The sequence below is a fragment of the Erithacus rubecula genome (assembly GCF_903797595.1).
Source record: "Erithacus rubecula genome assembly, chromosome: 6".
Lineage (NCBI taxonomy): Eukaryota > Metazoa > Chordata > Aves > Passeriformes > Muscicapidae > Erithacus > Erithacus rubecula.
The window spans coordinates 58,889,067-58,915,973 of record NC_136688.1 but is presented as its reverse complement, the minus strand read 5'-3'; the positions used below and the strand labels follow the sequence as shown (position 1 = coordinate 58,915,973).

At 47.0% G+C, this 26,907-nt stretch overlaps 2 protein-coding genes across 6 annotated transcripts in view; both read right to left on the bottom strand.

The window, feature by feature from the left end:
• Positions 1–265: 265 nt before the first annotated feature.
• On the bottom strand, positions 266–12,835 carry CDKL1 (cyclin dependent kinase like 1). 3 transcript variants are annotated; one of them, XM_079307870.1, is made up of 9 exons: positions 12,619–12,835; positions 10,376–10,497; positions 7,865–7,937; positions 6,022–6,112; positions 4,683–4,883; positions 3,166–3,248; positions 2,738–2,794; positions 2,104–2,259; positions 266–1,270 (listed from the first exon to the last, which is right to left on the bottom strand). In XM_079307870.1, exons 1-9 carry the CDS (start codon positions 12,784–12,786, stop codon positions 1,163–1,165), a joined length of 1,059 nt encoding a protein of 352 aa, XP_079163996.1. In that variant the 5' UTR covers positions 12,787–12,835; the 3' UTR covers positions 266–1,162. The 3 variants fall into 3 exon arrangements, with proteins under 3 accessions (XP_079163996.1, XP_079163997.1, XP_079163998.1); XM_079307871.1 differs by having other exon boundaries at positions 266–1,264; XM_079307872.1 differs by lacking the exon at positions 2,104–2,259 and having other exon boundaries at positions 681–1,270.
• Positions 12,836–14,082: 1,247 nt separating this feature from the next.
• MAP4K5 (mitogen-activated protein kinase kinase kinase kinase 5) overlaps positions 14,083–26,907 on the bottom strand; it is a 56,720-nt gene continuing 43,895 nt past the window's right edge. For all 3 annotated transcript variants that reach the window (XM_079307822.1, XM_079307821.1, XM_079307820.1), the window contains 14 exons: positions 26,546–26,643; positions 26,410–26,451; positions 25,694–25,778; positions 25,496–25,575; positions 24,216–24,276; positions 23,166–23,280; positions 22,975–23,033; positions 21,582–21,685; positions 21,063–21,240; positions 19,855–19,923; positions 19,367–19,459; positions 18,758–18,828; positions 18,462–18,517; positions 14,083–17,135 (listed from right to left, as the gene is read on the bottom strand). In XM_079307822.1, coding sequence (XP_079163948.1) covers positions 17,048–17,135; positions 18,462–18,517; positions 18,758–18,828; positions 19,367–19,459; positions 19,855–19,923; positions 21,063–21,240; positions 21,582–21,685; positions 22,975–23,033; positions 23,166–23,280; positions 24,216–24,276; positions 25,496–25,575; positions 25,694–25,778; positions 26,410–26,451; positions 26,546–26,643 — 1,199 coding nt within the window. In that variant the 3' untranslated portion in view covers positions 14,083–17,047. The remainder of the gene's footprint in view (positions 17,136–18,461; positions 18,518–18,757; positions 18,829–19,366; positions 19,460–19,854; positions 19,924–21,062; positions 21,241–21,581; positions 21,686–22,974; positions 23,034–23,165; positions 23,281–24,215; positions 24,277–25,495; positions 25,576–25,693; positions 25,779–26,409; positions 26,452–26,545; positions 26,644–26,907) is intronic.

Below are 26,907 nucleotides of genomic sequence, written 5' to 3'. Positions count from 1 at the left end.
GAGCTCTCCAGCCCCTTCCCCAGCTCTGTTCCCTTCCCTGGACACTCTCCAGCCCCTCAATCCCTTTCTTGTGAGACTCAGAACTGCCCCCAGGATTGGAGGTGGGGCCTCAGCAGTGCCAGCATAGAGGGAATGGCTCATCCTGGGGGAGAACAGAGCATTTTCAGTCAAATCCCTGGTTTTGGGGTAGGGAAGGGCAGAAGGCAGTGAGATGCACAGATGGTTTTCCATGTCTAAGGAAACAGAAGGCACAGAGGACATGGCCTCTGTCCCACTGAAAGAGCTTTTACTGTTGTGGAACACCAAATGTACTGGCAAAACATTTTTGCTCAAAGTGTCAGTAAAAAGAGGATGTCCTTGCCTAGTAGTAAAGCTTTATATGGTAAAATACCTCCAGTAAATTAGAAAAAGAAGCTACATTTCTTTTATTCAAAATCAACACAAATTATACTCTGAGATTCCACAAACCCCAGTCGTTCTAATATAAACACTTGGGTAGAATTCCTGCCTGTGTCTGGCTAATGTTATAAATTACATTCATGATTAGTTTTGATAAAAACATTTTTGTAACTACAAGCAAGTGCCCTCACTCTTGTCAGAAGCAGAATTCAAGGATGAAAGTTGCAGGAGCTCTGGAAAGACTAAAGGAACAGCAGGGGTATTGCTGTGTTCTCCTGTGAAGTCACCAGCAGCACTTTGAAACTTCTGAGCTTTGAAAGAGCAGCAGTGAGAGCAGCCAGGCAGCCCCTCAGCCTGGGCTGCACCAACACACCTTCACCCCTTCACACAGCTCCTCACACAGCAGGGACTGGGGCAGGCTAAAGCAGGAGGGACTCTGTATTTGGCATGGTGCAGTTCTTCTGCCAAGTCTGAAATGCAGGGGCAGATAGGCAGAGTTTAAAATTTCATACTCTAAGCACTGGCTTGGGGTAATCCTGAACCAGGAGGCAATCAGGAACTAAAAATGTATTTGCCTTTGTACACAGAACACTAAGATGAGCTTGGAGTTGTTTCTGCATCACTTCCTCTCCATCAGTGACCCAGAGTACTGTACACTACTCTGTACATGCCATAACTTGCAGTAATTTAGTTTTCCACTCTGCATCCTCCATTTAGGAATCCTGGATGACTTCCAGCTACTGAGTTTTGATTTGCCACCTGGTCAGATGTTTGGGAAGTGGTACTTTGATTTCCTTGTCGTGCAGCAGTTCTTCTTGCTGTCCAAAGATGGGAGAATGTTGCTGCAGGTCAGCTGAGGCAGGTGCTGTAACTATAGAAGTTACACAGTGTGTATTTGTTTGGAATGGGAATAAAGCACACATGGAATCAATTTTCACATGGAATATGAGCTATAAAACTATTCCTACTGTAATCCTCTACTTCCCAACTAAGATCTGAGGTTTTATGACTAGACTGCAATTAGAACAACTCATTAAAGAATTCTATTAGTTAAGAAAAATATTCCAGATCATGGAAATGGAAGAGGCCAATCGGTTTGACCCAGGAATTGATACCCTGTAGCAGTTCTCCAACCCTCACCTCCAATTCCCTGCCTGTCCCCAGCTCAGTTACAGCTGCCATGGGGAATGTGGCTCATGGGAATGAACTGTGGCATGAGCTGCATTGTGAGCTTGGGTTTGGGACTTGGGATGGAGTCTGGAAAAGCCAGAGCAGCAGGGAGACATTTCCTTGGCAGCTCCAGCTGCAGAAACACCCAGTGCATGGGGTAATGTGGGACTGAGCATGGGATTGTGTCCCATCAGCAAACACAATCAGAACTGGTGTTTATTCCACCTCCATAAATCAGGATTGAAAAGCACCAGAATATTCAGAATTAACCCAGCCACGTGTGTCCAGTTTGTCCAGCCCTCCTGCTGCTCTTGGTGAGGAATGCACATTCCTGGATGAACCTTATCGTGCACAGGGCTGTTTATCCCCAGTGCCCCAGTGCAAAATCCAGTTTGTATGGAGTTACTCTTTAGCCAGGGGGTTTGTTTTCCCCTCAGGATAGAACCAAGAGCAGCCCAGCACCTTCACCTGGTGAAGCCAACAAAAGAACAGCCCCTCCTCAGGCACAGCACATGAACTCTATGGAAAGCTCACCCCGGGCAGGTGTTTCCGAGTCAGCCTGGCTGGTTTCTGAGGGCTCCTCCCATGATCTCTGCCCAGCTCTGCTGCCTCCCTAAAGCTGTCAAAATAGGGGTGCTGCAGCAGCTGCTCACAGCTCTGCCTCTCTGCAGGGTCCATCCGAAGGCAGCCCTTACAAAAGAGGGAGGGTGACACAAAGCACTCCTTACACAGCCCTGCACAACCCCAGCTAATGGCTGCTCCCACAGCCACACCTGTTAATAGTATTTTGAATGGATTCTAAAAGTGGCTTTTCAGAGGCAGCACAAAGCTTGAGGAGCAGCTAATTGTCCAACAGTTACCAAAATTAATCATGGAATGGTTTGGGTTTGAAGAGACCTTAAAGCCCATCTTGTTCTCCCCCCTGCCCTGGGCAGGGACACCTTCCCAGTCTGCTCCAAACCCCATCCAGCCTGGCCCTGGACACTTCCAGGGATGGGGAGTCCACAGTTGTATTAGGAATTGTGGCTTAAGGAACAGGTGCAATCACATGGGGCAGCAAACCAGATCTATTTTTCAATGAATCTCTGGTAACTCAGTCCCAGACTCTCACACCAGATGATTTGTTTATCCCAGTGCAGGGTTCCTCCACAACCTGGAGTTCCCTTACCTTCATGAGAGCCAGTGCAGAGTATGAAATATTGGGGAATTTCATTTCCAGTGGCTCCTGCAAGTTAAAAAAACCAATGAATGGACTCATTCTAGCAAACTTTTCATTGATCAGGGTACCAAGACCCAGCTTTCCACAGGAACATGCCCTGCTCCTCCATCACTCTGTGTGCTCAGAGGCCTGGCAGCACTGAGGATGTGCCACTAGAAATGGGGGAAAGCAGCAGAGATTAAACACTTTGACTGCTGTAAGTTAAAATGTCATGAGAGGTTCAGCCACCTCCAAATAATATTCTGGTGCACACTGGCAAAGTGAGGACAAAGCTTTTGGGCAAGGAAAAAAATGCTGCACAGCAAAGGACTGGGCAGGGTGGTGTGAGGGTTATTTTGTGGGGAAGGGAGGGAAGCACAGCTGGAGGCAGCTCTTACCATGCTCTCTGGGTCTGGAATTCTTACCCCACTGAAGAACTGGTTGGTGCTGAACACTTGCTGGTGCCTGGGAATGAGATCCCCTTCAACCAAGAATTAAAAAAAAAAAAAAAAACAAATTGAGTTTGCTTAATTTTACACTGTTGTATCCTCTAATAAGATTGATGCCACCCAAAACAGTATCTGAAGGTGGAATATCACCAAGTGAGCCAAGGCAATGTTCTCTTGTGACAATTAATGTGCATTTTGGCAATCAGTGACCCCATACACATGTGACTGTGCTGAAGGAAAGGCAGGGCCACAGGTGCTCCAGCTTTAGGAAAATTTAATTCCTTTTGGTTGAGATTCTCTTTGGACACTCCTGGGGGTGCTTTGTAGGAAAGAGCTGGAACACAGCCCCACCTGAACCTGCTGTGGCTTTTCCCCAAGGCAGCATTTTTGAAGCTTAGAGCAGCCCAGAGCGAGGAAAATGTTAAAATCAAATCCACAGCAAAGGAGGCAGTACAATGCCAACCCATAATAGCACAGCTTCAGTCAAGGAGCTTTGCTGTGTGAACACTGCCTTACTCCAGCACCTGGATCCAACAATCAATGGGAATCTCCTCTGGCTGAAACCCTATCATTAAAAACAAATTATAACTGCCTAACACTGCTATTAATGAATTCTGGAGGATGAAGCAATCAGTGATGAACTATTTTTCTAGTTAAGGAGCTTATCTGTTTAAAGCCATTAGTCACCTTTGTAGTTTTATAAACTGCTCAGTTAAAATTACAACTCTTTTCATTACAGCAAATTTCAGTTAAAAGGGGGGGGTTGTTTGTTGTCACCCAAGAAATCAGATGTTACACACACCAAAATTGAAAAGAATCAATGAGACTGCATTAGTTTGAGTGTTATATGGAATAATGGCTCTTTTTTTTTTTTTTTAACAAATAAATTAAGAGTGGCTCCTAAATTAATTGATGAATAACAAGAAACACGTGGAACAGACAGGCTGTGATGTTCACACTCTCCTTCCCAGCACTGACAACACTTCTGAGGCTCCAAAGCTGGGATGAATCAAATCCAGCTGCTCAGGGACCACTTTGCTTGGCACCAAACCCTGAAAAACACCTGGATCTTTTAAACCTTTATTCAACACACTCCTGGTCCTTTCTGATGCTGGCACCTCATGTTTTTGACAGCTGGAATTGCTGGGTTCCTTCACTCCAGCAATCACTGAGTCACTCCAAGGGACCAGGAGGGGAATCCAGGGGTCACCAGACACATCCCCCATCTTCCCTGACCAGACCCAGCTTCCCAGAGGCACCACTGCTAAGGAGAGAGGAGGGATGGCAGCCTGCAGGCAACGATCCCGACTCTCAGCCTGTTAGCACACTACATCAGGGCAGGAGAACCCCGCTCCTTCTGAAGGACAGGAAGCCTCAAATAAACCAGCACCTCCTAACGGGAGCGAGCTCAGCTGAGTAAACCCCCCCTGGTTTCTCCCGCCCCTCGCGGGTCCCAGGACACCCACCCAGGGTTCTGCGGATCAGGTAGAGCTGGTCCGCGTCCGACCTGCCCGGCCACAGCGGCGCCCCCGACAGCAGCTCGGCGAACACGCAGCCGATGGCCCACACGTCCACGGGGGGGCCGTACTGAGTGTCCCCCACCAGCAGCTCCGGGCAGCGGTACCACCTGGTGGCCACGTAGTCGGTGTAGTAGTCACTGGGACCGGCTGGGACAGGGGAGAGACACGGACAGAACGGAGCGTCAGAGCCATGCTGAGGAGACAGCGTCACTTGTGAGAGCAATGTCGCGTTTGTCTTTACAAACAAGCTGTAGATCTGCTGGTAGATAAAACCAGCATCGAAAGATAAAAAACAATGGGATGGATTCCATTGATTGATGAGTGGGAAAAGAGATTTGCCTTTACAAACAAACTGCAGGTTTGCTGGTAAATGAAATTGATATTGGAAGATGAAAAAGTAATGGGGGAAAAACTATGAATTGTATAAAAATTAAAAATTAAAAGGAAGGGTTGTACATTAGAGGGGAATCTCAGGTATCAGGTGTTTGGGAAGTCTGTGCCTCTCAAGTGCCTCAGCCCATGGGGAAAGAGAGGGAAATTGGGATAAAAGAAGGCTGTGTGCTCCAAAACTTGGAGACACCCCAGGGGAATGCCCCATGGCCTCTCCCTTTATTCGAATAAAACAAAAAGGATTCCTCTGTCTCCTTTTTGGACATAAACCTCTGGTGTTTGTGGGTTAATTTTCCTAACACTTGTTACATTTTGGGGCACCTCCCGGGCAGGCCAGAGCTGCAGAAGCAGCGTGAGTCACTGGCCACCAGCAGAACCCAACTCTGGAAACACTCAGGATCTGGTAAAGATCAACACCGTGTTTTCCTCCAAATGAAAATGTGCAGAGCTCCTCAGCAGGGCCCTGCAGCAGCCAGTGGGCAGTTCCCAGAGCCCATGTGATTTGTCCGAAGAGGAGCTAAAAACAAACCAGATTAGGGGTTTTATTTACAACGGAAAATGTGAAGCCATTGTTTGCAGCGGCAGCCAGAGGGGCTCTTCCTGCCAGGGAGCTCCAGCTGTGTCTCCAGCACTGCAAAACAAGGCTGGGCAGCCCCAGGCTGGCTTCCATGTCCTGGTGCCAGCACCCCCAGCAGGGAGCTCAGCTTGTGTGCAATGTCACCCCATGTCTGGGCTCCCTCTCTGCAAGCTTTAGGAATTTCTACCCAGCCTGCAGCAGAGCTTCCCTAGGAAAACACACAGCCTGTTATACAGGATAGTTTGCAGTGGGTCAGACACAGACAAGGGCTGGAATGGCTCATGGTACACCCTGAGTACATCAAGAGTCAGCACTCACTCAGGATTCGGGCAAATCCAAAGTCACAGAGTTTGATGACCGAGTGCTTCGTTATCAGGATGTTCTCTGGCTTTACATCTCGGTGGATGCACTGGAAAAAGGAAAAAAAGCAAGGTGAGAAGTATTTAACCTGGCCCTCAGATAAATTCAGCCCCTCACACACTGTGCCAGGCATTCATTCCTGCTGAAAGGGAAGGTGGAAGATTTCTGAGCAGCAGCACAGTGACCTGTCCATAGCCCACCTTTGGACAGAGACACTGCAGGCTCCCAGCTTCAGCTGCCAGCTCTGTACCCCTGGACAGCAGGTCAGCTCCCTGAACCCCCCGGGAGCTCCTGCCCAGTGATTTCACTGACAAAGCTCAGCAAGAGCTCTGCTCAGTACAGGTGAGACACATCCAGAACTGTGTCCAGCTCTGGCACCTTCCACAGAGTGAAGATGTGACTCCAGTGACATCCAAGGAGAGGATGAGGGAGCTGGGACCATCAGGAAAAGGCTCCAGGTGAAACTCTTCAATGTGCATTGAAAGGACAGAGATCAGGGGCACAAACTGAACACACAGGAAATTCCATTTAAATCTAACCAATTTATTTTATCTTTTTTTTTTTTTTCACTGAGGACGTGGCCAGACACCCAAACAGATTGTCCAGAGAGTCTGTGAGCCTCCAGCCTTGGAGATACTGAAATCCTGAGTGGAAAAGTTTCTGAACAGCCTGTTCTAGCTGATGCAGCTTGACTGCAAGGGGTGGATGAGAAGATCTCCAGAGGCCCCTTCCAGTATCAGCAATTCTGTGAATCTCTGGAGGTGACCTTGTCCTTTTCAACAACTGAATTTGGGCTTGGCAAAGAATTTCTGCTGAACAAACTAACAAAGATCTTTATTTCTTTTGCTCTACTCAACTCACTGGGGTCTCACATTCTCCCATCATCACCTCAGAGCAAACACCTTGGACTTTCCTTGCCAAGCTGGTGGTAAATTATTGTGTTTCCTCCTGAGGACTGAAATGCTGCTTATTAAACCACTGTCATGGAGTTCCAAAAAGGGCAGCTACACAAAACCTCATTACCTGTGATCTACAGCAGGTCAGGCTGCACCATCTCATTGTTCCCTCTGCTCTCAAACTCCATTAAATCTTCCAGACTGAGCAGGGGAACAGAAAAAAAGATGCAAACCAACAAATCTTGGAAGCAGGAGAGATCTGTGACCAAGTTCCTGTGGCTCAACTGAACATAATTCTCTCAGCAGACAAAACACCCATTCCAGAGCCATCTCCTGCCCCACTCTTAACTCTCAAATGCTGATAGATGAACAAAAACAAAGATAATTAGAGCTAAGTTTGCCTAAAGAGCTTCACCAAAAGGCTCCTTCTCCTTCCTTGCTTCTTAAAATGTTCCCACTGAAGGATCTGTCATGCTCATAACTCGTGTCTCCCTCCAGAGAGCAGAGGAGGGGCTGTAAAATGGATTTACTGTCTCTAAGTTTTGAAATCTTTTCACTGGTGCCATGATTGAACCCCATGCAGTGAGCTGAAGGACTTTCTGTGAAATCAGCAGCAGTGCAGGGCACAGGGAATCCCACAAGGACCATTCCCATCCCTCCTGGCAGCTTGTCTGAGGCCATTAGGGCAAATCATGCCCTGGCAGCCAAGCCAAGGGGTCTGTGTGACAGTGAGGCAGCTGCTGTGGCTATACACCAATATTTCAGATGTGTTTCCTGCTGAAAACAGGAGATTCCATCTGACTCCATCCCATGACAGCTGTGGAATCAGGAACAGGCCAACAGCACCCCCCTCTCTCCTCCAAGGCCATGTTGCAGCAATCATTAGTGCAGGTCAGGGCACTCACATTGTGTTTATGGCAGAAGTTCACAGCCTGCAGGGTTTGCCAGGTTATGCTCTTCACCAGGTACTCTGGCACCCTGTTGGAAAAAAACAGTTTTATTTTGGCCCTATATAATAAATTCATTATTTCAGGGAAAATGAGTGCTCACATTGGACAGGGATCTCAAAACTATCAGGGAAGGCAGGAAACACTTCCAAAGGCAGTCAGTGCAACAAGACATGAGGATTTGTGCCTGGTGCCACTGTCAGAGCCAGCATGGGCTGCCACTGTGACCCCACAGCAAAGTGTGTGAGTATCAGATCCTGCCCTCTGTCCACAATCCCTGGCCATCCTGAAATGCCAGCAGGAATTTGTCTCAGCAGCTCTCAGGGCTGCAATTGCTGGAGTATCCATGGTATAGACACATGGAATGCTGCTGTGGCACTGACTGTCCAGAGTGGAGAAGTGAAAAATGGGCCAGGGAAGGGTGCTCAGACAAGAGAATGAAGCTCTGCCTTGGTCTGGATCCCCTCCTTCCCTCCCACAGCCAGCAAACACTTCCAGCACCCTCTCTTTCAGTTACTGGGCAACAGTTCTTGAACTTCCTTGGATGTCTGTAATGATCTTCAACAGCCCCAGGAAAGGCAGAGGTGAAAATCTTGGCATTTTCAAGCTCAAACACAATTTTATTTCACAGGTTTAATGCTGAAAAGCTTCCGATTCATAATAAAGAAAAAAAAAACAAAAAAAAAACCCAAAAAACTACACAAAAATTAACCAAAACAATGCAAGCCTGAGTTTTTTTCTTTCAAGCTTGGCTTTCATTTTGTGCTGTCAGTGGGTCAGTGACACTCTGCTCACACTGTGAGTAGAGATTCCTTCCAGAAACATCCCAGAATGATGGAGTGCTGCTCTGACAGCTTGAAAAGGGTCAAATGAGCTGGAATCAGCAGTGCTCACCCATCTTAGCCTGACCACAAAAGACTTGACCACCTGCCCTGGCAAGGCTGAAAAGCACACAGCCTGCTGTTACACATCACACTGGGGTTGTTCTGATGAACAATCAGCAAATGGGAAGCATTTCCTTCAAAGGGAGTTATCCATCCCCTCTCCAGGTTCCAGGTGAACAGGTTTGAAGTGTGGTGGCAGCTCATAAAGCCACGTGCCATCAGCAAGCTCCATTCTCCTGGAGCTCCTCAGCACAGAAAAAGGGAGTAAAAAACAAGCTCTTGTTTACTCAACACCTCATCAGTCTCCCGCAGGCAATTCACAGCCCCAGGTCTGTGAAAGATTCATGGACTTCAGTTTAGCATTTCCACAGCTCCAAGGCACCGTGGCTAATTAGGGACAGGGGGTGTGGTGTTTGCAAGGTGTGAAAGAACAAACCCAGGGTGGAGCTCACACCTGCTGCAAGCACCTGTTTGAAGAGAAGTTTTGTAGAGAGTTGCAGGCACAGCTCTTAGGAACTACTCACTCTGAAGGGCTGAAAGTGCTCAAAAGTTACAAACCACAGCTCAAATTAAGACTAATAAAAAAAAAAATTAAAACCACAGCCAAAAAACACACATAGTCTAAAAAAACAGATTCAAAAAGTAGCCATGTAAAGCAGTTCCTAAAATATGGGAAACAGTTTATAGAAAAGTCTGAAAATGTATGGCAAGTCTACAAATATGCAACAGGCTAATAAATTTAAGGAGTTTCCCCAAAATAGCAAAGGTACTCCTGGCTAAATGCTGAGCACCTGACCATTATAACCTTTTATTTTATTGTTTGTCTCTTACTGTCTTTTATTAAACCTTTTAAAATCTACCAAAAAAGCAAACCTCGTTTTTCACAATGGGCTGAGAAATCTCTTCTGAAGTCAATGAAATCCTTCAGAAAGGGCAGGGACACGGAGCTCGGAGCTCTCAGGGGGTGCCTGCCCAGCCCTGCAGCACCGTGTGCTCGGAGATCACAGGGACAGGGCCACCCACCCGCGGGGGTGCTTGCCCAGCTCACAGGGACAGGGACAGGGACACCCACCCGCGGGGGTGCTTGCCCAGCTCACAGGGACAGGGACAGGGACACCCACTCGCGGGGGTGCTTGCCCAGCTGACAGGCACAGGGACAGGGACAGGGCCACTGACCCGCGGGGGTGCTTGCCCAGCTCAGAGGGACAGGGACAGGGACAGGGACACCCACTCGCGGGGGTGCTTGCCCAGCTCACAGGGACAGGGCCACCCACCCGCGGGGGTGCTTGCCCAGCTCACAGGGACAGGGACAGGTCACTCACCCGCGGGGGTGCTTGCCCAGCTCACAGGGACAGGGACAGGGACACCCACCCGCGGGGGTGCTTGCCCAGCTCACAGGGACAGGGACAGGGACACCCACCCGCGGGGGTGCTTGCCCAGCTCACAGGGACAGGGACAGGGACAGGGACACTCACCCGCGGGGGTGCTTGCCCAGCTCACAGGGACAGGGACAGGGACAGGGACACCCACTCGCGGGGGTGCTTGCCCAGCTGACAGGCACAGGGACAGGGACAGGGCCACTGACCCGCGGGGGTGCTTGCCCAGCTCGTGCAGCACCGTGTGCTCGCAGTACTCCAACACCAGGTGCAGGCGCCGCTTCCTCCGGAACACCTCCAGCAGCTTCACCAGGTTGGGGTGCTTGAGTTGCTGCAACACACAGGGGGTGGGCTGGTCAGGGGATGCACAGGGTGAAGGTGTGGGAGGCAGATTTTTCCTGCAGGGTCACACAATTCCTTAAGCTGAGCCCTTTCTCCAAGCACAGCTCAGCCTCTGTGTACTTACTGTGGGAGCTGATCTCAATGGGTGGGCAACAAGCTCTGCCCAGGGTTCTGTCCAACCCCCTGGCAGTGGGAGGTCATTCCCCCTTGTCCTGGGATGCTGGGAAGGAATTCTTCCCTGTAAAGGTGGTTTCCCAGAGCAGCTGTGGCTACCCCTGGATTCCTCAAAGTGTCCAAGGTCAGGCTGGAGAGGGCTTGGAGCAGCCTGGGACAGTGGAAGGTGTCCCTGCCATGGAATGGGATAATATTTGGATCTTCCAACACAAACCATTCTGGGATTCTATGGTTTCAAGACTCTGCAAACTCCCACTCCACATCCCTTGGCTCCTGGCCACAAAAATCCCTTTGTCTGTAAGGTGTTTACTGGGCAGAAAAATGATTTATCAGGCCCATCATTGAAACACAATCTTACTCCATCTCTGATAAACAGGAGTTGCCTAAGCCAGGAAGTGCCTTAACAAACAAACAAAAAACTATTTGCAGAGAAAAAGCTGAAAAGAATCAAGCAGGTCTGCACTTGTTGAAGTCAACAGTGCCCCAACACAGATCCTGCTGTGCCTGGCTGCAGTGGCTTTGGATCCTTAAGGATGATGCAGTTCCCAGCTGCTTTACAAGAGACTTCTGCCATGATTATTTTTCTTTTCAGATGTTTAGTATCACTTAAATCTTAATGTAAATGTAGCATTGCTTACTGAAACCAAATAGCTACATGTTCTGTGTTTACTTTGGACAGGAGAAAAACTTAGGCTACTTCTCCCCAGAGTGTAACTGAAAAATAATTATGCTTTTTCCTAGATGATTGTTTTCCTAGGGTAGCAGGTGTACACCAGCACCCTGGAAAAAGTGCAAAGGGGACACTTCCCATTTGTTGGCACACACAGCTGGGAGTACCGTGTGCCATCACCCAGCAGCAAGTTTGTAACAAAGAAAAGGAACTATTTTCTTTTTCACACAACACATTCCTAAAGCCTCAGGATACTATGGAGACCAAATGAACACATGAGCTCCAAAGAGATGGGACAGAATCCTTGCCCAACAGCTGGGAGTGTGAAAGGAAACCTTACCCCATCCTCTCCCCCTTTCATGCTGGATAGACCTGGGGTGTGACTCACTGCAGGTGCTCCCGAGCTTTTATTTCATGGGGAAATAAAGCCAGAGGCTGAAGGAGTAACCCATTTCTGTGTGGGGATGAGAGAGGTCAGGAAAGGATCAGCAAAGACAAGGCTCAGGGCTCTGCTGTCGCTTCCATGTGGAACACCCGACCCTGCACAGCCCCTGGCATCAACCCACAGCCGGATCCTGCACACCCAGGGGCTCAGAAAGGGCTTTTAAAGAGGAGCTGGGGCAGATTTATCAACTGCAGAGCAGGGAGAGCTGTGTCCCCTGGCTGTCCCCTCCTCATGCTGTCTAGCCTCACTTTTTGCCCACGTGTTTTATACTGTTCTGGGGGATCTCGGGGGCGCAGAGGGGTCCGTGACACACACCAAGGGCAGAGCTGTGCCCACACCGGCCAGGACATGGCTGAGCCATGGGGACAGAGCCCGGGCCAGTCCCTCTGTGCAGGGAGGTGCTGGCGCTGCTCATGGCCGTGCCTCAGCTCCCACCTGCTCCTGCTGGGCTGGGCAGGATCCGCCGGCACCGCCATCCCCGGACAGGCGGGTCGGACATTGCCCGGCACCGGCTTCTTCCCAGAGGAACTGACTGAGCTGGGCACTTCATGGCGCTCCTTCACACCCGTCTCTTCGCTTCCCCCCTCACGACACCGCAGCACCTCACAGGTGCCCTCACGCGCCGTCTTTTCATGGCTGCCCCGTCCCCTCAAGACACTGTCCCCTCATTGCTGTCCTCACACCTCGCGGCCGCACGATGTCCCTTCCTGGATGTCCTCACACCCCGTCCCCTCACGGCCGTCCCCGGCAGCTCCCTCAGGGCTCGCCATGACGGGCACAGCCCGCGCGGGCAGCGGGGTCCGTCCCGCCTCACCGCCCACCTTGAGCATGCGGATCTCCCTCAGGGCGATCTTCCGGATCACCGGGTCCTCCTCGGACTCCAGGAACTTCTTGATGGCCACAATCTGCCCCGTGTGCTTGTTGCGGCACTTGAACACGACGCCGTAGGAGCCCTCCCCGAGCTTGCCCAGCTTCTCGTAGCGCTCCATGGCCGGGCGGCCCCGCCGCGCTCCGCCGCCGCCTCAGCGCGGAGCCGGGCCGGGGGAGGCTCCCGGCGGGGCCGGCCCCGGGAACCGCCCCGGGGACAGCGCCAGGGCCGGGGGGGGCCCGGGGGAACGGAGGGAGGGAAGGAGAGCGGGGGATCCCCATGGCAGCTGCCGGGTGACTCTGCGCCTCACGATCCCCCCAGGCTTTCATGGACCCGCAGCGCCGTGTTCACGGAGTCACAGAACCACTCATGGATTGGGTTGGAAGGGAGTTTAAAGCCCATCCGGCTCCAGCTCCCCTGCCATGATCGTGTTGTATTTGTCCGTCTCTCCCTTTCCAGAGGATCGCTAGGTTTGACTCCGTTTTGCTGCCGGGTTGGAAGAGGGAACATCCTTCCACAGCCTCAAGCAGCGCCCGCGCTTCCCTGTGGCACCTGGAGCTTTATTTCCCTGGAACATCTTCCCTCTGCACGGTTCCAGAATCTCAGGTTTCTGTCACTGTCCTGCCAGCAGCCAGACCCTTCCTACGAGTTTTTCCATCCCTGACCATCCTGTTCTCTTTCCATCTGGGTCCCTGGATCCTCATCCCCTGACCAAGGTGGCTTTTTGTTCTGGTGATTTTCAATATTAGACCTCAATATGGACCCCACTCCATCTCATGCCTACTCCCACTACATTCCTTCCCTGAGGTGCTTCCCAACTCAGAACAAAGATCCACTCATTATTTTTCTTCATCAGGGATGTGCAGTCCTCACATTCCAGCTGCCAAGATTGACCCCCAGAGATACCAGTCTCCTGCAGAGGAGGAATATTGCTGCATATTTATTTATAAATAAAACTGCCAGTAACCTGCAGTTGTGTTGTTCAAAGGCACATTCATGATGTAATTTTTTTAATCTCCCCTATATTTTAGGAGATGTGGGATACAGGTACAGCACCTGCAGCAAATAGCCCAAGTGTGAGGACAAGGTGTAAACTGCTCTAGGTCCTGCTGAGGTGAGTTTTCCTACTCTGAGCAGCTTTTTGAACCCTCCAGCCCCTGCTCTCTTCCCAGCCAGCCTCTGCTTTTCCAGCCAAACCACTCCTGAGCGTTTCCTTGCTGCTGGCAGGTGACTGGCAGGGAGTATTTTGTCGCCGCTGCTGTGATTTCTCCCCGCGGGAGCTGCTGCTGGCTCCCAGCTGTCTGCAGGACGGAGAAGAGCGGCGCCAGCCCCTTCCCACAGAACCTGGAGAGCGGCTGCATCCTCCCCACACCCCTCTGACAAGGTATTGTTCCCAGCGACTCACCACGGCACAGAGCAAATAAAGCAGTTTATTTGGCATAGACTGAACTGCAACAGAAATTCCCGTGGAACAAAGCCTGGTTACACAAACTGAACGAGTGCAGTTATGAGTCTCAGTTACACCTAACGACTAAACAAGGTAAAAAAAAAGCACATTTCAGAGTCTCCCAGTCTTGTCCTTTCCATCCAGAGACACCGTGGCTCCCTGATGTACCTTTCCTCTTTAAAGAGATGTCAGCATAATTCTTGCTGTATTTTTCACTTGCAAGGAATTTGGTTAGGAAATTCAAAGAGATTAATACACAGACTGCTCTTCCCATGCTGTTTGTACTTCCAAGAGCTCTGGGAGCCTCTTTTAAGGCTTTCAAGTTGGGTACATGACCTCGTGCATCCAATAATCAAAATTTTGATAAATGAGTGAGGAAGGAGGGGCTGAGCAAGCTTTTGCTTCATCACCCCTAAGCTCCCTCTGGTTAGGCTTTCTCAAGCCTGGTTTAAATTCCACAAAAACAGAGATACAGACAATGCCAGACTAAATTAAACAAACACAAATTATACTGATCAGAATCACTGAGGTTGGTGGAACACACAAATCTGCTCTGTGGTACAGAACAAAAGTGAGGTTTTTACACTAGGAAACAGCATCTTGCAGATCATGCCAAAAAATGCCACTGTCTATGAAACCAGCAGAAAGCATTTCACAACATGCCATAAGAAATGCTTCAACAGCTAAGAAAGGTTTGATTAAATTAGGACTTTCCTAAGTTTATTTTTTTATGATCCAGCAAAACACCAGCCATTCGTGTCAAATACTTTCAGCTCATTATTTCTGCATGACAATGTCATGACCTAAGAGTTATTTACTCCAGTTATTCCCCATAAATAATGAGATTTTATTTACAGGTTTCTCTAGTCTTTTAGATATCACCTTTAAGTGTTTTCAAAGATGAAGCTGAAATTACCTTCTGTAGTGAATGAGGTAAATTAAAAAGTGTTTGCTCTACAATATCTACACCTGGTGCTTCACTTCACCTTAATTTTTGTTTTAAAGACCAGGAGTGGCACCATTTGAGGTTAATCACCAGTCACTGTTACCTGTGGAGAAATAATTTCAATACCAGAGAACTCCACTAAAAGACAAAAATCAAATGTCCTACTTTTAATACTGCTGATCCAATTCCAGCTGACCACCCTTAAAGCACATTTTTCATGCTCTGTGGAGTGATCTGCAAATTTTATCTGTACACTTATTAAGCTTTGACACAGTGTCAGAACTGAAAAATCTTGACTTGATTTGGATATCAAGTCAGCAAGAATTAGTTTGGAATGACAGTGGCTAAAATGCTGAATGTGTGCAGGGCTGTTTTCCCCTCTGGACCTTCCCAACTTGCAGCTGTCCTGAGAAATGAGACATCCCTGAGCCATCACGTGGGCCCAGACAATTCCCTCTGTGTTAAATTATGGATCATGGAGCCACCACAGCACCAAACCACTCCCAGCTGTCACACACCTTTCCTGCTCTGCTCAAATGACCTGGGAATTCCAGCCCTTCCTTCCTAGGCAGCAGATCTCAGGAGCTGAACAGGCATTTCAATAAAAAACCCTTCAATTCCAATGTTTCTGAGCTGCTACTGCACCTGCCTGAGGGGTGTTCACATCAAAGCCAGCAGGGTAATGTGAGGTAGTAAAACCAGATGCTCTCCTGGAGTCAGTCTATATTTAATGGTACCTCAAGAATTTTAATTAATGAGGAAGACAAAAAGGAACCGATGCGACTCTTCAATGGAGATAGAGAAAAAAACATGCAGGTGACCAAGAAGTGATCAAAGCTTGGCTATAGAATACTGGTTGTTATCATGTTTATTTCTAGTCCCAGCTGGGGCAGCAGCCATTCCCAAAGCACAGCAGCTGGAATCTGCTCAGGCTCAGCTGTGGCTCCAGCCCCCCTCTGGACCAGCATAAATAAACCACACGTCGTGGGCAGTTGGGTACATGATACTTTCATTCATTAAGGATTTCCACTTCATGTCACAAGGCTTATCCCTAATTTATGAAAATAAAGCATATATGTTTTGTACATTTTTATATATATATGTATAAATATATATATAAAAAATACACACTGCCAGGCAACTTTACACACATGCACACACACACACACACACACATGGATATTGTACACAGCCACCCAGGAGCAACAAGTCTGATATCAATATTCTACTTTGTGTACACACACCCTACATCTAGGAAGTAAGAAAATCCCTTTTATGGCAATTCTGCAGGCAGAAAAATCAGTACAAAATATTTTGTTGTACAAAACTGCATTTTTTTTTACATGATCACCCAACATGGTAACACATCCCTCAGTAATGCACTACATCCCTACAAGGAAAAAGAATAATCAAATCTTTATACAACTGTAAAAAAAAAAAAGTAAGCTGCTCTGCAACCTTCCTTTGCTAAAAGTTAGACATTACCCCATCCTAGCAGCAGATTAATAAATAAGGATTAAATAGTCTATTATACAAAGCCATACCCAATGGCAGATTTAAAACCAAAAAGCTTTGCAGATACTTTCACTTCCTACACAAATCTTTGTTTTATTAAGAATAAGACTCAGTATAAAACAGGGCAACAGCCAGCACTAGATCTGTATCTACAGAATAAAAGGAAAATCCAAGGGAAGGGAAATATTTAACAGTTTATGGCACCTTTACTGCAGAACATGTTTCAAGGCTCTGTTTCCCTAGAACTAATGAGTAAAGGGCTTTTTATCTCAGCTTTTATTAAGCAAACTCGATATAACCAACCACACAGTGGCAAGAGACAGAACCAGCTGTTCCCAGCTGCAAAAATGGATTGATTCCCACCCTAAAAACCAACACAATTCTGGTGTCAAGACAAGAAAGGGCCAGTCCTGGTTTGCTGGTGCTCCTGGGTCCCAGCATGGCCAGTTCCCCCTGCTCTCTGCTGGGTGAGTCTCAGTAGCTGTTCTCATGTCCAGCCAGGATGTAGAGGTTGCTGTGAGCTGTGGGGTTCTCTGTGGGTCTGCTCTCCAGCACAACCACTCTGCAACCAAACACAAACAGGATCCACAGTCAGGGGCAAAAACCAGCTCTTCTTGTAACTCCTGAGGAGGAAACTCAGGGCTTTCTACACAATGGAGACAGAGATTCCCTCAAATATCTTGGGTGTTTCATTCTTTAACCAGTTCTCTCATTTTCCAGCATCATTTCTGATAAAAACACTGTAGGACAATATATAGTTGAAGGGTTGCAACTGGATGATTTCTAGGGTCCCTTCTGAGCCAATCCATTCTGTAATTCCATGATCCTATCACTTGCAGCCCAAATGTTTATCCCTCTTACATCTTCTGATAAGCAACCTCAACAATTCTCCTCCCTCCTAAATATTTATCACCTCAAAGGCTCACAGGGATCATTCTCTGCCTTTATCCTGCTGGATCATGTTCCTGTGGGCCACTCTGGAAAATGATTCTCTCCCTGTCTTGGCACACTGACTGGACCTTGACCATCAGCTGGAGTGGCTGGGCCTTTGATCCCCCCTCTCCCTCCCAAGTGCTGAGCATTTCTCTGCACCAGTTTCTGTTGTTTTTAGGATTAAACTTGTTTCTGCTTTTTGTTTTCCACAAAGGCTTTTCAAATCAACAGCCTCTGTCCCTGATCCTCACCTCTGCACCTGAGCAGTTCAGGAGTGATCCAAGGGAAAAAGGTGATTCCACACCTCACTGGGATGGCAGGAATAACTCCTGCTCCATTTGTACAGAGATGGAAAATACAACCCAAAGGTTTGGCAGTTCCAAGGCCAGATGAGGGAGCAGAGGATCAGGGATTGGAGAGCAGGAGGTGTTCAAGGCTCTGAGCCACCTGGTCTAGTGAAGGTGGAACAAGATGAGCTTTAGGGTCCCTTCCAAGCCAAACCAGTCTGGGATTCTGTGGCTGGAAGTGATTTCTGACCCACCCCTGTCAATTCCTGCATTTATCCCCCTGGCTGGCTGAGAATGCACAAGTGAATGTGTCCAACCTGGAGCCTGAGGCTGCAAACCTGGGCACAGCTGCAGCTCTTGGATGTTATGGATAATGAGTGGATTTGGATCACTGTGATTAAAACCTGAGTGAGTTCTAGTTTATTCTGCTATTTCCAGATCAGCCAGGATTGTTTTAAGTGACTGCTGCCAAGGCAATTCCCAGCTCACCAGGACAATCCAAGGCTTTTCCAGAAATGCTCTGGGCACCCTGAGAGCCAAGAACATCGTCCTCTCTCCCTGACACTTGGTGCCCACAGACAGAGCTGGGCTGGAAGCCAGCCCCAGCTGGGAACTAGCAAAGCTGGTTTAAATAAAACAAAAGGTTTCTGTTTCTGCAGGGAGATTACCTGTCTGAGCCCAGCAGGCGAAAAACTCTGGTTTCATCAGATATCTCCTGGGTCACCTGCAGAAAAATGCAGATATTCAGATCCATTTCAGCAGCAAAAGGAAATTTATTGGTCTGAGCTGGAAGGAAAGAAACAATCAAATGCAATTTAATGCAAAGTACAGGACTGAAATGGATAAATTGATGATAGTGGTGGAATGTGAGCATTCTCACTTGGGAAGAAGAGAGAGAAGCCAAAGGATCCAGGAGTAAATAAGAACAGCAGGAATCAAACTGGAGAGGCTGGAGATCACTTACTTCATCTGACTTGAAGCTCTTGCCCTGCATGCCATGTTTCCAGAAGGCCAGCACACTGTCCTGAAGGCACACTGCAAAGGAGGGACACAGTCACACCCCATCCCCTGGCTCCCTGTTTTCCCAGTGCCTCTGGAAAAGCCCTCAGGAAAAGTAAAAACAAACACTGCCAAGCAAAGCTGCTGGAAATGTCACATCACCTGAATTATTACAGTTACTTCAAAATAGATGAATGATGGAAAATGGGGGTTTTCCATTCAAGGACAGAGAGAGCACAGTGCTGCCAGCTCTGAGTGATTGAATTCTGTGATTTTTGAGAGTTTATTACAGCAGAAATTCTTGTTTGACAGCTACAATTCAAGTTTAAAAAAAGCTCCTGTCCTAGTCTAAAGACAGCAGCTTGAGAATTAGATTCAAATATTATTACCCTGACTATTAAAAAATGGATTGTGCTGTTGAAATAAAATCTTAACTTTTAGAAGGCTAACACAGATTTATGTATTACTAAACCACTTTTTCCTTCTCATTGCTATAGAAATGACCAGAAACTAGTCAGGCTTTCAACAGTGAGTCCTTAAACCCCTGGAAGACACCAGAGCAGAAATCACTCACCCACTGACTCAATGCAGAAATCAAAGCTCAGCTCAGAAGCCAATTTCTTGCTTGACTTCAATTTCCCTTGTAAATTCACTATTTTCACAAATTCTTAAAAGAAAGAGAAAAATCAGCATTAAAAGCCACTGCTGAAAAGGATTTAAGTGTAAAATACAAATCTAATCTTTCAGGCACAAAGAAATACCCAAAATTAACATCTACAGCATTTGCCTAAAATGAACCAAGAGCATCTTTCTATCAAAATAAACACAGGAAACTTTGTACTTGGGATGGATTTACACTGACAGAGAGAAAGTGGAATTACAAAAGTCAGAATGAAATCCCACTTATCCAAACTATCTTTTTGGAAATATTACAACACAGATTAATAATGTAGGGAGAAAAAAAAATACAAAACAACTCGTGGTGAAGTTCAAATCAACAACTGTGGCAACCCAAGTTTTGCACGAGGTCAGTGAGTTATCCAAGAGTTTTGTGTTACTCACTGTCCAGGCAGACCAGGACAGTGTCTCTCTCCAGCTGTGTCACATGAATGGCATCCAACTGCTGATTGCCTGGGGAAAAAAAACCAGATTATTTTATATTTTATATCACATCAAGAGACTTTGCCTCCCCTCAAACTCTTTTCACTCTGCTCTTGTTAGTCTGATTGATTTTTTTTTTTTTGTTACTCTGACTTTTAAAGGCTCTAAGATCCCAGAATATTCTGGAAGAAGCACAAACCTCTCTGTTCAAAGCAGGTATTTAATAGGAAAACACAACTTTGACTGGATAAAACACATTTATGCTATGGTTCAGCACAGCTTCCTCCATAGAGAGGCACCAGAATAAACAAAAGGACTTTTAATTCCTAAAACCCCAATCTTTTCCCATAAACCCACATCTGGAAAGATTATTGTGATGATAATAAACTAGTTTAATAGATTTTTTTTCTGCTTTTTACTAATGAAGTTGTTCCTACAGCTGCTAAAAAGCAACATTTAAAGGTAAAAATGTACATCCAACAAAGGCAAAGAAAAGCAGCTGCAAAATATCAACCAGGTCTTAAAAATAACCCAAGTCTTTGCTTTTTAAGAGCCAGCTGAAGATAACAATCCTCCCCCAGGGGCTGGAGGATGGACAGGAATCCATTTCTGGGAGTTTTGATGCAGGAAAGGAGGGGAAAGAGCAGCATCCAGGAAACAGCACAGAACCACAAAGGAGAACACAACCAGCAGGGTTTGGCTGAGGTTTAAAGAAATTCAGGAAATAAAAGATGTTTTTTAAGGACAGTTTGTGGGCAGGTGAGCACAACAGAGAATCACAGAATAGCTGGGACTGGAAATGACCTTAAATCCCATCTCATTCCTGTGCCATGGCAGGGACACCTTCCCCCACCCCAACTGCCCCAGCCTGGCCTTGGACACTCCAGGGATGCAGGGGCAGCCACAGCTGCTCTGGGAATTCAGTTCCAGGGTCTCCCCACCCTCCAGCCAGGAATTCCCAGTTCCCAACATCCCACCCATCCTCTGGCAGTGTGCCATTCCCTGTTCCTGTCCCTCCATCCCTTGTCCCCAGTCCCTCCCATGTGGGATCAGCTTCCATCTGCTCCATGTAGAAGCTGCTGAGCCTAAAGGGTTCCCAAACCACTCCAAGGAAGGAATATCCAACATTCCCAGACAGCAAAGCTTGGGAGAGGGGCCAAGGGCCTCACCTGCCCCAATCTCTGTGAACCACGAGGATGCAGAGTTCAGGTTGATTGTCTCAAACTGCACCACCTGGTTTGGCTCTGAGCCCTTGGAAATGGCCACACACACCATGGGATACTCCTGCTCTGGGATCACCAGCATCTCAAACACGTTCAGAGGGCTGGGCAGGGGGAAATCAAAGTGCTGGGAAGCAAAGAGAAAACATCAGGTCTCTGTGAATGACTCTACAACAACAGCACAAAGTATAAATAAACAGAATTTTCACTGCTTTTGGAGCTGGGTAGAGGTGGATCATGGGCTCTTGTTGCCAGAGCTGGGCTTGATCCAGCACTTAAATGACTTTTATATTACTTAAATTACTTCAGTCACAAGGTTTTCTGAGTCAAAATGTGTCCAGCCAGATTTTCAAGTGCTCACAAGCCACAAATGGCACCAGCCTGGGGTGAACTTTCCATCACAAACTCTGGAAAGGTTACTTCAACAACTGCATAATTATTCAACTCAACTAAAAGTAAAATGCTTACCTTTATTAACATGAATTTCTGCATTGGCTCATACCACTGGAGCAGAACAATTCCAGACTGCAATGCACCACACAGGTACTTGTGGCCTGTGTATGGATTTCGTACTACATACAATAAAAAAAAAAAAACAAAACCCACCAGAAAATATTAATTTTAAAGCCCTGCAAGTTCAATACTTGATAAAAAACCAACCCTACAGCTATCTTTACAAATGAGTATTATAAAATCATATCATGGCATGATTAGGTTTGGAAGGGACCTTAAAGCCCCTTTTGTTCCATCAGTTTCCCACTTGTTGCCTTCTGGCTTCCCATCCCAACATGCACAGTGATTAATATTGTGCCCCATTCCAGATAAATTCAATTACAGCTTTAATTAATAACTAGCTGCATTCCTGAGGTTCAGAGGCTGAGTGGGCAGAAAAGCTGCAGTGCCTGTCCCTGGGGCAGTGGGAGCCAGGAGGGACAGCTCAGGGTCAGGCTGGAATCAATTTATTGGAATAAATTCCCAGGCAGGGAAGGTGGGAAGTTCCTGGGGAGCTCTGACAGCTCCTGAAACACATGAGACAGGGTTTGGGTGGATTTTGAAGCTCAGCTGGACACAGAGCAGTCTGATTTCAGGAATTATGTGTAGGTGTGGATGTTGTGGGCACTTTAGATGAGCTGAACAGGATCTCCAAGTGTGCAGCTTTATATTCATTTTTAGGGGTGAAAGGCACAATCTGCAGATACCTTGGGGATGTGATTCAGTGCTGGGCTGGGGGATAGATGGATGATCTCAGAAGGCTTTTCCAGCCCTGGTAATTCCAGGATTCTGATTTCAAACAGCACCAGGCCCAGTATTGGAAAGGACAAACATTCTGCAGGCAGCCCAAGCTGCAGACAAATCCACAACTTCCCAAGCTTTAACCCTTTCTGTGCCCTTCAAACTGCACTTGTGGCTCTGCCCTCCCCAGTCTGCCACAATTTTTATTCCTACTGATCCTTTCTTTGTGGAAAATATTCAAGTTTTCCTCACTAGTTGGAACTGGGTCACACTTGGAGCCAAGGTGACAAAGCAGAAAGGCTGTTTGTGGATGTGCCAGGAGTCTGGGAAGGATTGAATCCCAATATTCCCACCCTGCCCTCTGGCAGTGGGAAGCCATTCCCCCTTGTCCTGGCAATCCATCCCTTGTAAAAAGTTTCTCTCCATCTTTCCTTTAGCTCCTTCAGGCACTGAAATGCCCCAATTAGATCACTCTGCAACATCTCCAGGCTGAACTACCCCAATTCCCTCAGCCTTTTTTCTGAACAAAGAACTCTTAAATTTATTAAAAAGAAATGAGTTTCAGACATGCCATGTCCATGGACAAAGGGCAGGGGAATAAATGGCAAAGCTGGATTTGTCTGCTCACCTATACAGCATTTGTGGCATCCTTTTGTGTCAGGGATCTTGGTTGTTAAGGCAAATTTCCTGGAATAATAATCACCAAAAAATGCATCAGCAACAGAAGTAAGGGCCCTTCATGCACCAACTCAACAGCACCAACACAATTTATGGCTATTTTCACTTATTAAGAATTGTCTACAAATGAAAGTTTTGTACCTTGGTAATATTTTGTCAGGAAATCTGTGGGTTTGAATATGAGCAGCTAATCCTGTTTTTTTGGCTTGTTCAAACAATGCTATTAAATTATGGGAGTAGAGCTGGAATGTTTTCCCTGTAAGAGAAAAAGGCACAGTTGGCATCTCAGCCACTCCTCCAGCACAGAACTGCAACGTTCAGGAAAATGCAAGCATGGAAAAATTACCTTCTACAAACAGGTGTCAGGTAGGTCACATCCAGATATGAATAAAAAGAAAACAAGATAAAAATAATAATGAATATAGAGAAGATCTGAGCTCATTTCATCACAGTTAGTTGTACGCAAACATTTTCTAAAGGCTGTAATTACAAAACAGCAATAAATTATATTAGGATATTACCTTATCTATAAACCAAGTGTTACAGAAACCCTGCATGTTTCAAAGCACAGTCCCACCATCAGCCTCCAGGGCACAGTGCCCCATTCCTGTCTGGAATGTTCTATTCCAGGACAACTGACTGCCCAGGAATCAGGAAACCCAAGCAGCAAAACTGCTGCATCAGCAGTATTTGAAAACCACCTTGTTCAGAGGGACACAGGTTTTGTTTTGGGACCTCAGAATCCCAGGGTGGTCTGGGTTGGAAAGGACATTAAACCCCATCCATTCCAACCCCTGCCATGGCAGGGACACCTCCCACTGTCCCCAGCTGCTCCCAGCCCTGTCCAGCCTGGCCTTGGGCACTGCCAGGGATCCAGAGCAGCCACAGCAAATCTGGGAATTCTATTTCAGGGCTTCCCCACCCTCCCAGCCAGGAATTCCCAATTCCCACTATCCCACCCATCCCTGCCCCCTGGCAGTGTCCCATTCCCTGTGTCCTGTCCCTCCATCCCTTGTCCCCAGTCCCTCTCCAGCTCTCCTGGAGCCCCTTTAGGTCCTGGAAAGGCTCTGAGCTCTCCCTGGATCCTTCTCCTCTCCAGACTGAGCAAATACAATCATGACTTTAAATGTTCCTGTTTATTTATAACTGTTTATTTATAACTGTAATCATTTCCCCTCCATTTCCACTCACCTGACAGGGACATTAAGGTGTTGTTGATAACATACAGCCAGGTGCACTTTCGAGGAAATAACTGGGGAATAAAAGAAAATAATTCCATTAGTAGAAACATACAGGAATTATAACTGTGATTTTCTCTGCCTGTTCCACCTCTACCATTCCTCCACACTGGAGAAAGTCTCAGATTCCTGTTTATTCCCTGTTTTGGAGCCTTAGTACTGCACAGACAGACCATGGATTATTGGAATAAGCTTGGAGCAGCCTGGAATAGTGGAAGGTGTCCCTGCCATGGCTGGGGTGAGCTGGATGGGATTTAAATTCCCTTCCATCCCAGACCATCCCATCATCATAGAACACTTTGTCCTGTGTGCCTCTCCCACATGCAAAGTAAGAAAATAGGTGTGGGAGAAAGTGTAGAAAGAAAAATCCAAACTGTGAGTATCTCCCAGCAATCTTCTGTTTAATGGCTTTGGGTTTATTCAGTGTTTCCACTGAAAAACTACAGATGGAATATAAATATCCTCCTGGGAGATATTAACCTTGGACAGACAGGAAGAACTCTGGAAGATGTAACCAGAATTAAAAGTTGGAGAAACAGTTCATAATATGCATTTGGAGGGGAGAAATAATCAAATGGATAAAAGGAAAGTGGGAACAAGTGAGGCAGAAGTCTGTGAGGTTTAGGGTGGTCACACCTGACTCTGCCAGCTGAGAATGCTCTCATGGAAAAGGAAACTTTGCTTGCAGTGCACTGAGTGCTCTCCCTACCCACCACTGGCATAGCAAACCTTTCACTGGGACACAAAAAAGCACATGGAAAAGCCCAGAGAAGACTGTTAGATGAAATAATTTAGAAAAACACACAAGGAACAAAATTCCAAAACATCCTGACTCTGAAACACCAGATTTAAGATCAGGATTGTATCAAATGGCTTTGGAAAGGGTTAGAGAGACCAGGAAAAGCTTCTTGGGGATAACAAAGCAGCTGAATTAAATGATAGAGGGCTCTGCATTCAGGGAGCTGCAATGTGCCATCTAGTGGGGATGGGATGGAGGGAGAAGGGGCAGGGAGCTGTTCTCCAAGGACATGGAAGATTTGACAGCAGTGTCACACATGCAGCAACTAAAAAACACAGGTCAGGGAACAAGTAATTTTCAGGTTTTGATTATTGGCTTTGATGGGAATCATTTAATCCCAGAGCCTGGTATCTACCTTCTCCCTCCAGTGCCAAACTTCACTGCTCCACAATATCCCCAGATCTGTTCTGTGTGCTCAGCCCACCACAACTCACCTGTTCCATGGTTGCTTCGTGGAGTTCATTCAAATTCAGAGTGTAGATCCCTTCTTCTGTGCCAAAGATGATGTACTGGTCTGAAAAATCAATGGAAAGGGATTATTCCCCTCCCACTTTGGGAGGTTTCAAATGCAAACCTAAAATAACTTCACAAATTATTTTCTTTCCCAAGCCCATCACCAAACATAACTTTACCTTTAGTATCTGGATGTATCCATGAAGTTGCACAATTAATCTTCAAAGGACAACCATCAAAGACTTTGGAAAAACAGGCTCCCATCTGAAAGACACCAAAACTGAAACCTGAAACAAATTTAAAGTGTGAAGAGCTGAACACACACAGCCTTTCACTGCTTTTAATTTCAATTCATGCACATTCAAAAATGCAAAGAGGGCTCAAAATGGTATCAACAACTTTAGGTACCACTGGGTAAGAACAATACACCCTGGAGGGATTTAAAATCCATGTGGATGTGGCACTTGGGGACATGGCTCAGTGGTGGCCTTGGCAGTGCTGGGGGAATGTTGATCTCAGTGATCTTAGAGGGTTTTTCCAATTGAAATTATTCTGTATTATATGAATATTGACTATTATTTACAGAATATAAAAAACATGAATATTGAGTGCTTATAAAATGGCACATGAAGGGAAAAGAGGCAAAAGCTTTTCATCACTACAACCTTTTCCCATTTCTCTTCCTAAGCAGGGGCTGCCCTGGAGAGCACAACTCATGGAGGCAGGGAAGCTTCCAACCCTTCACACCCAGACTGAACAGTGACAGGAAGGTTTGAAAAAATGGAAACAGCACTGGAAAAGCTCTCAGATGTAGAAAATCCCCCCCAGGTGAGTTGGTGCCTTATTGCAGCATAAACCAGAGTGAGGTTTCCCTAATTCCCAGTGCATTTCTTACCAGCACCTTTGGAGTTGGAGGCAAACCATTGATTGCTGGTTTCTGTGGGAAGAAAGAAATATGATAAAACCCCTCCTGTGCACTGATCAGCTTGAGGACATGACAGTGACATCAGCCCCACAGTCCCAATACCTACAGGGAAATCTCTCTTCTCCTTTTTCCTTGGCAGCTGAGGGATTTGTCCAGGTCCTTCTGCATTCTCCTCAATGTGTTTCAGCATCCCATTCCCATTGCCTGAAAAGGAGCCCAGACATGGTTTGCAGCTGATTTGACACAGTGAAATAGAAAATCTCTTCTTCCTTGTGCTGAGCTGAGCTCTGACATTCCATAGCCACAACTCAGAGAGCTGAACCCTTCCCAGCACAGTGTCACTTCCACTGTTATCCAAACAGTCCCTGGGACAAATCCCACTGAGAATAAAGCTGTGGCAAGGTCCTCCCCACACATTCATTGTTTTTCTGCTGTGGCAAGGTCCTCCCCACACATTCACTGCTCTTC

Coding starts and splice junctions, on each gene's coding strand:
- CDKL1 (XM_079307870.1), bottom strand. CDS start 12,786: ATGGAGCGCTACGAGAAGCTGGGCAAGCTCGGGGAGGGCTCCTACGGC. Junction 2,795..3,165: donor TTCCAGACCCAGAGAGCATG/GTAAGAGCTGCC, acceptor TTTAACTTGCAG/GAGCCACTGGAAATGAAATT. Junction 2,260..2,737: donor CTGCACTGGCTCTCATGAAG/GTAAGGGAACTC, acceptor CTCTTTTGTAAG/GGCTGCCTTCGGATGGACCC.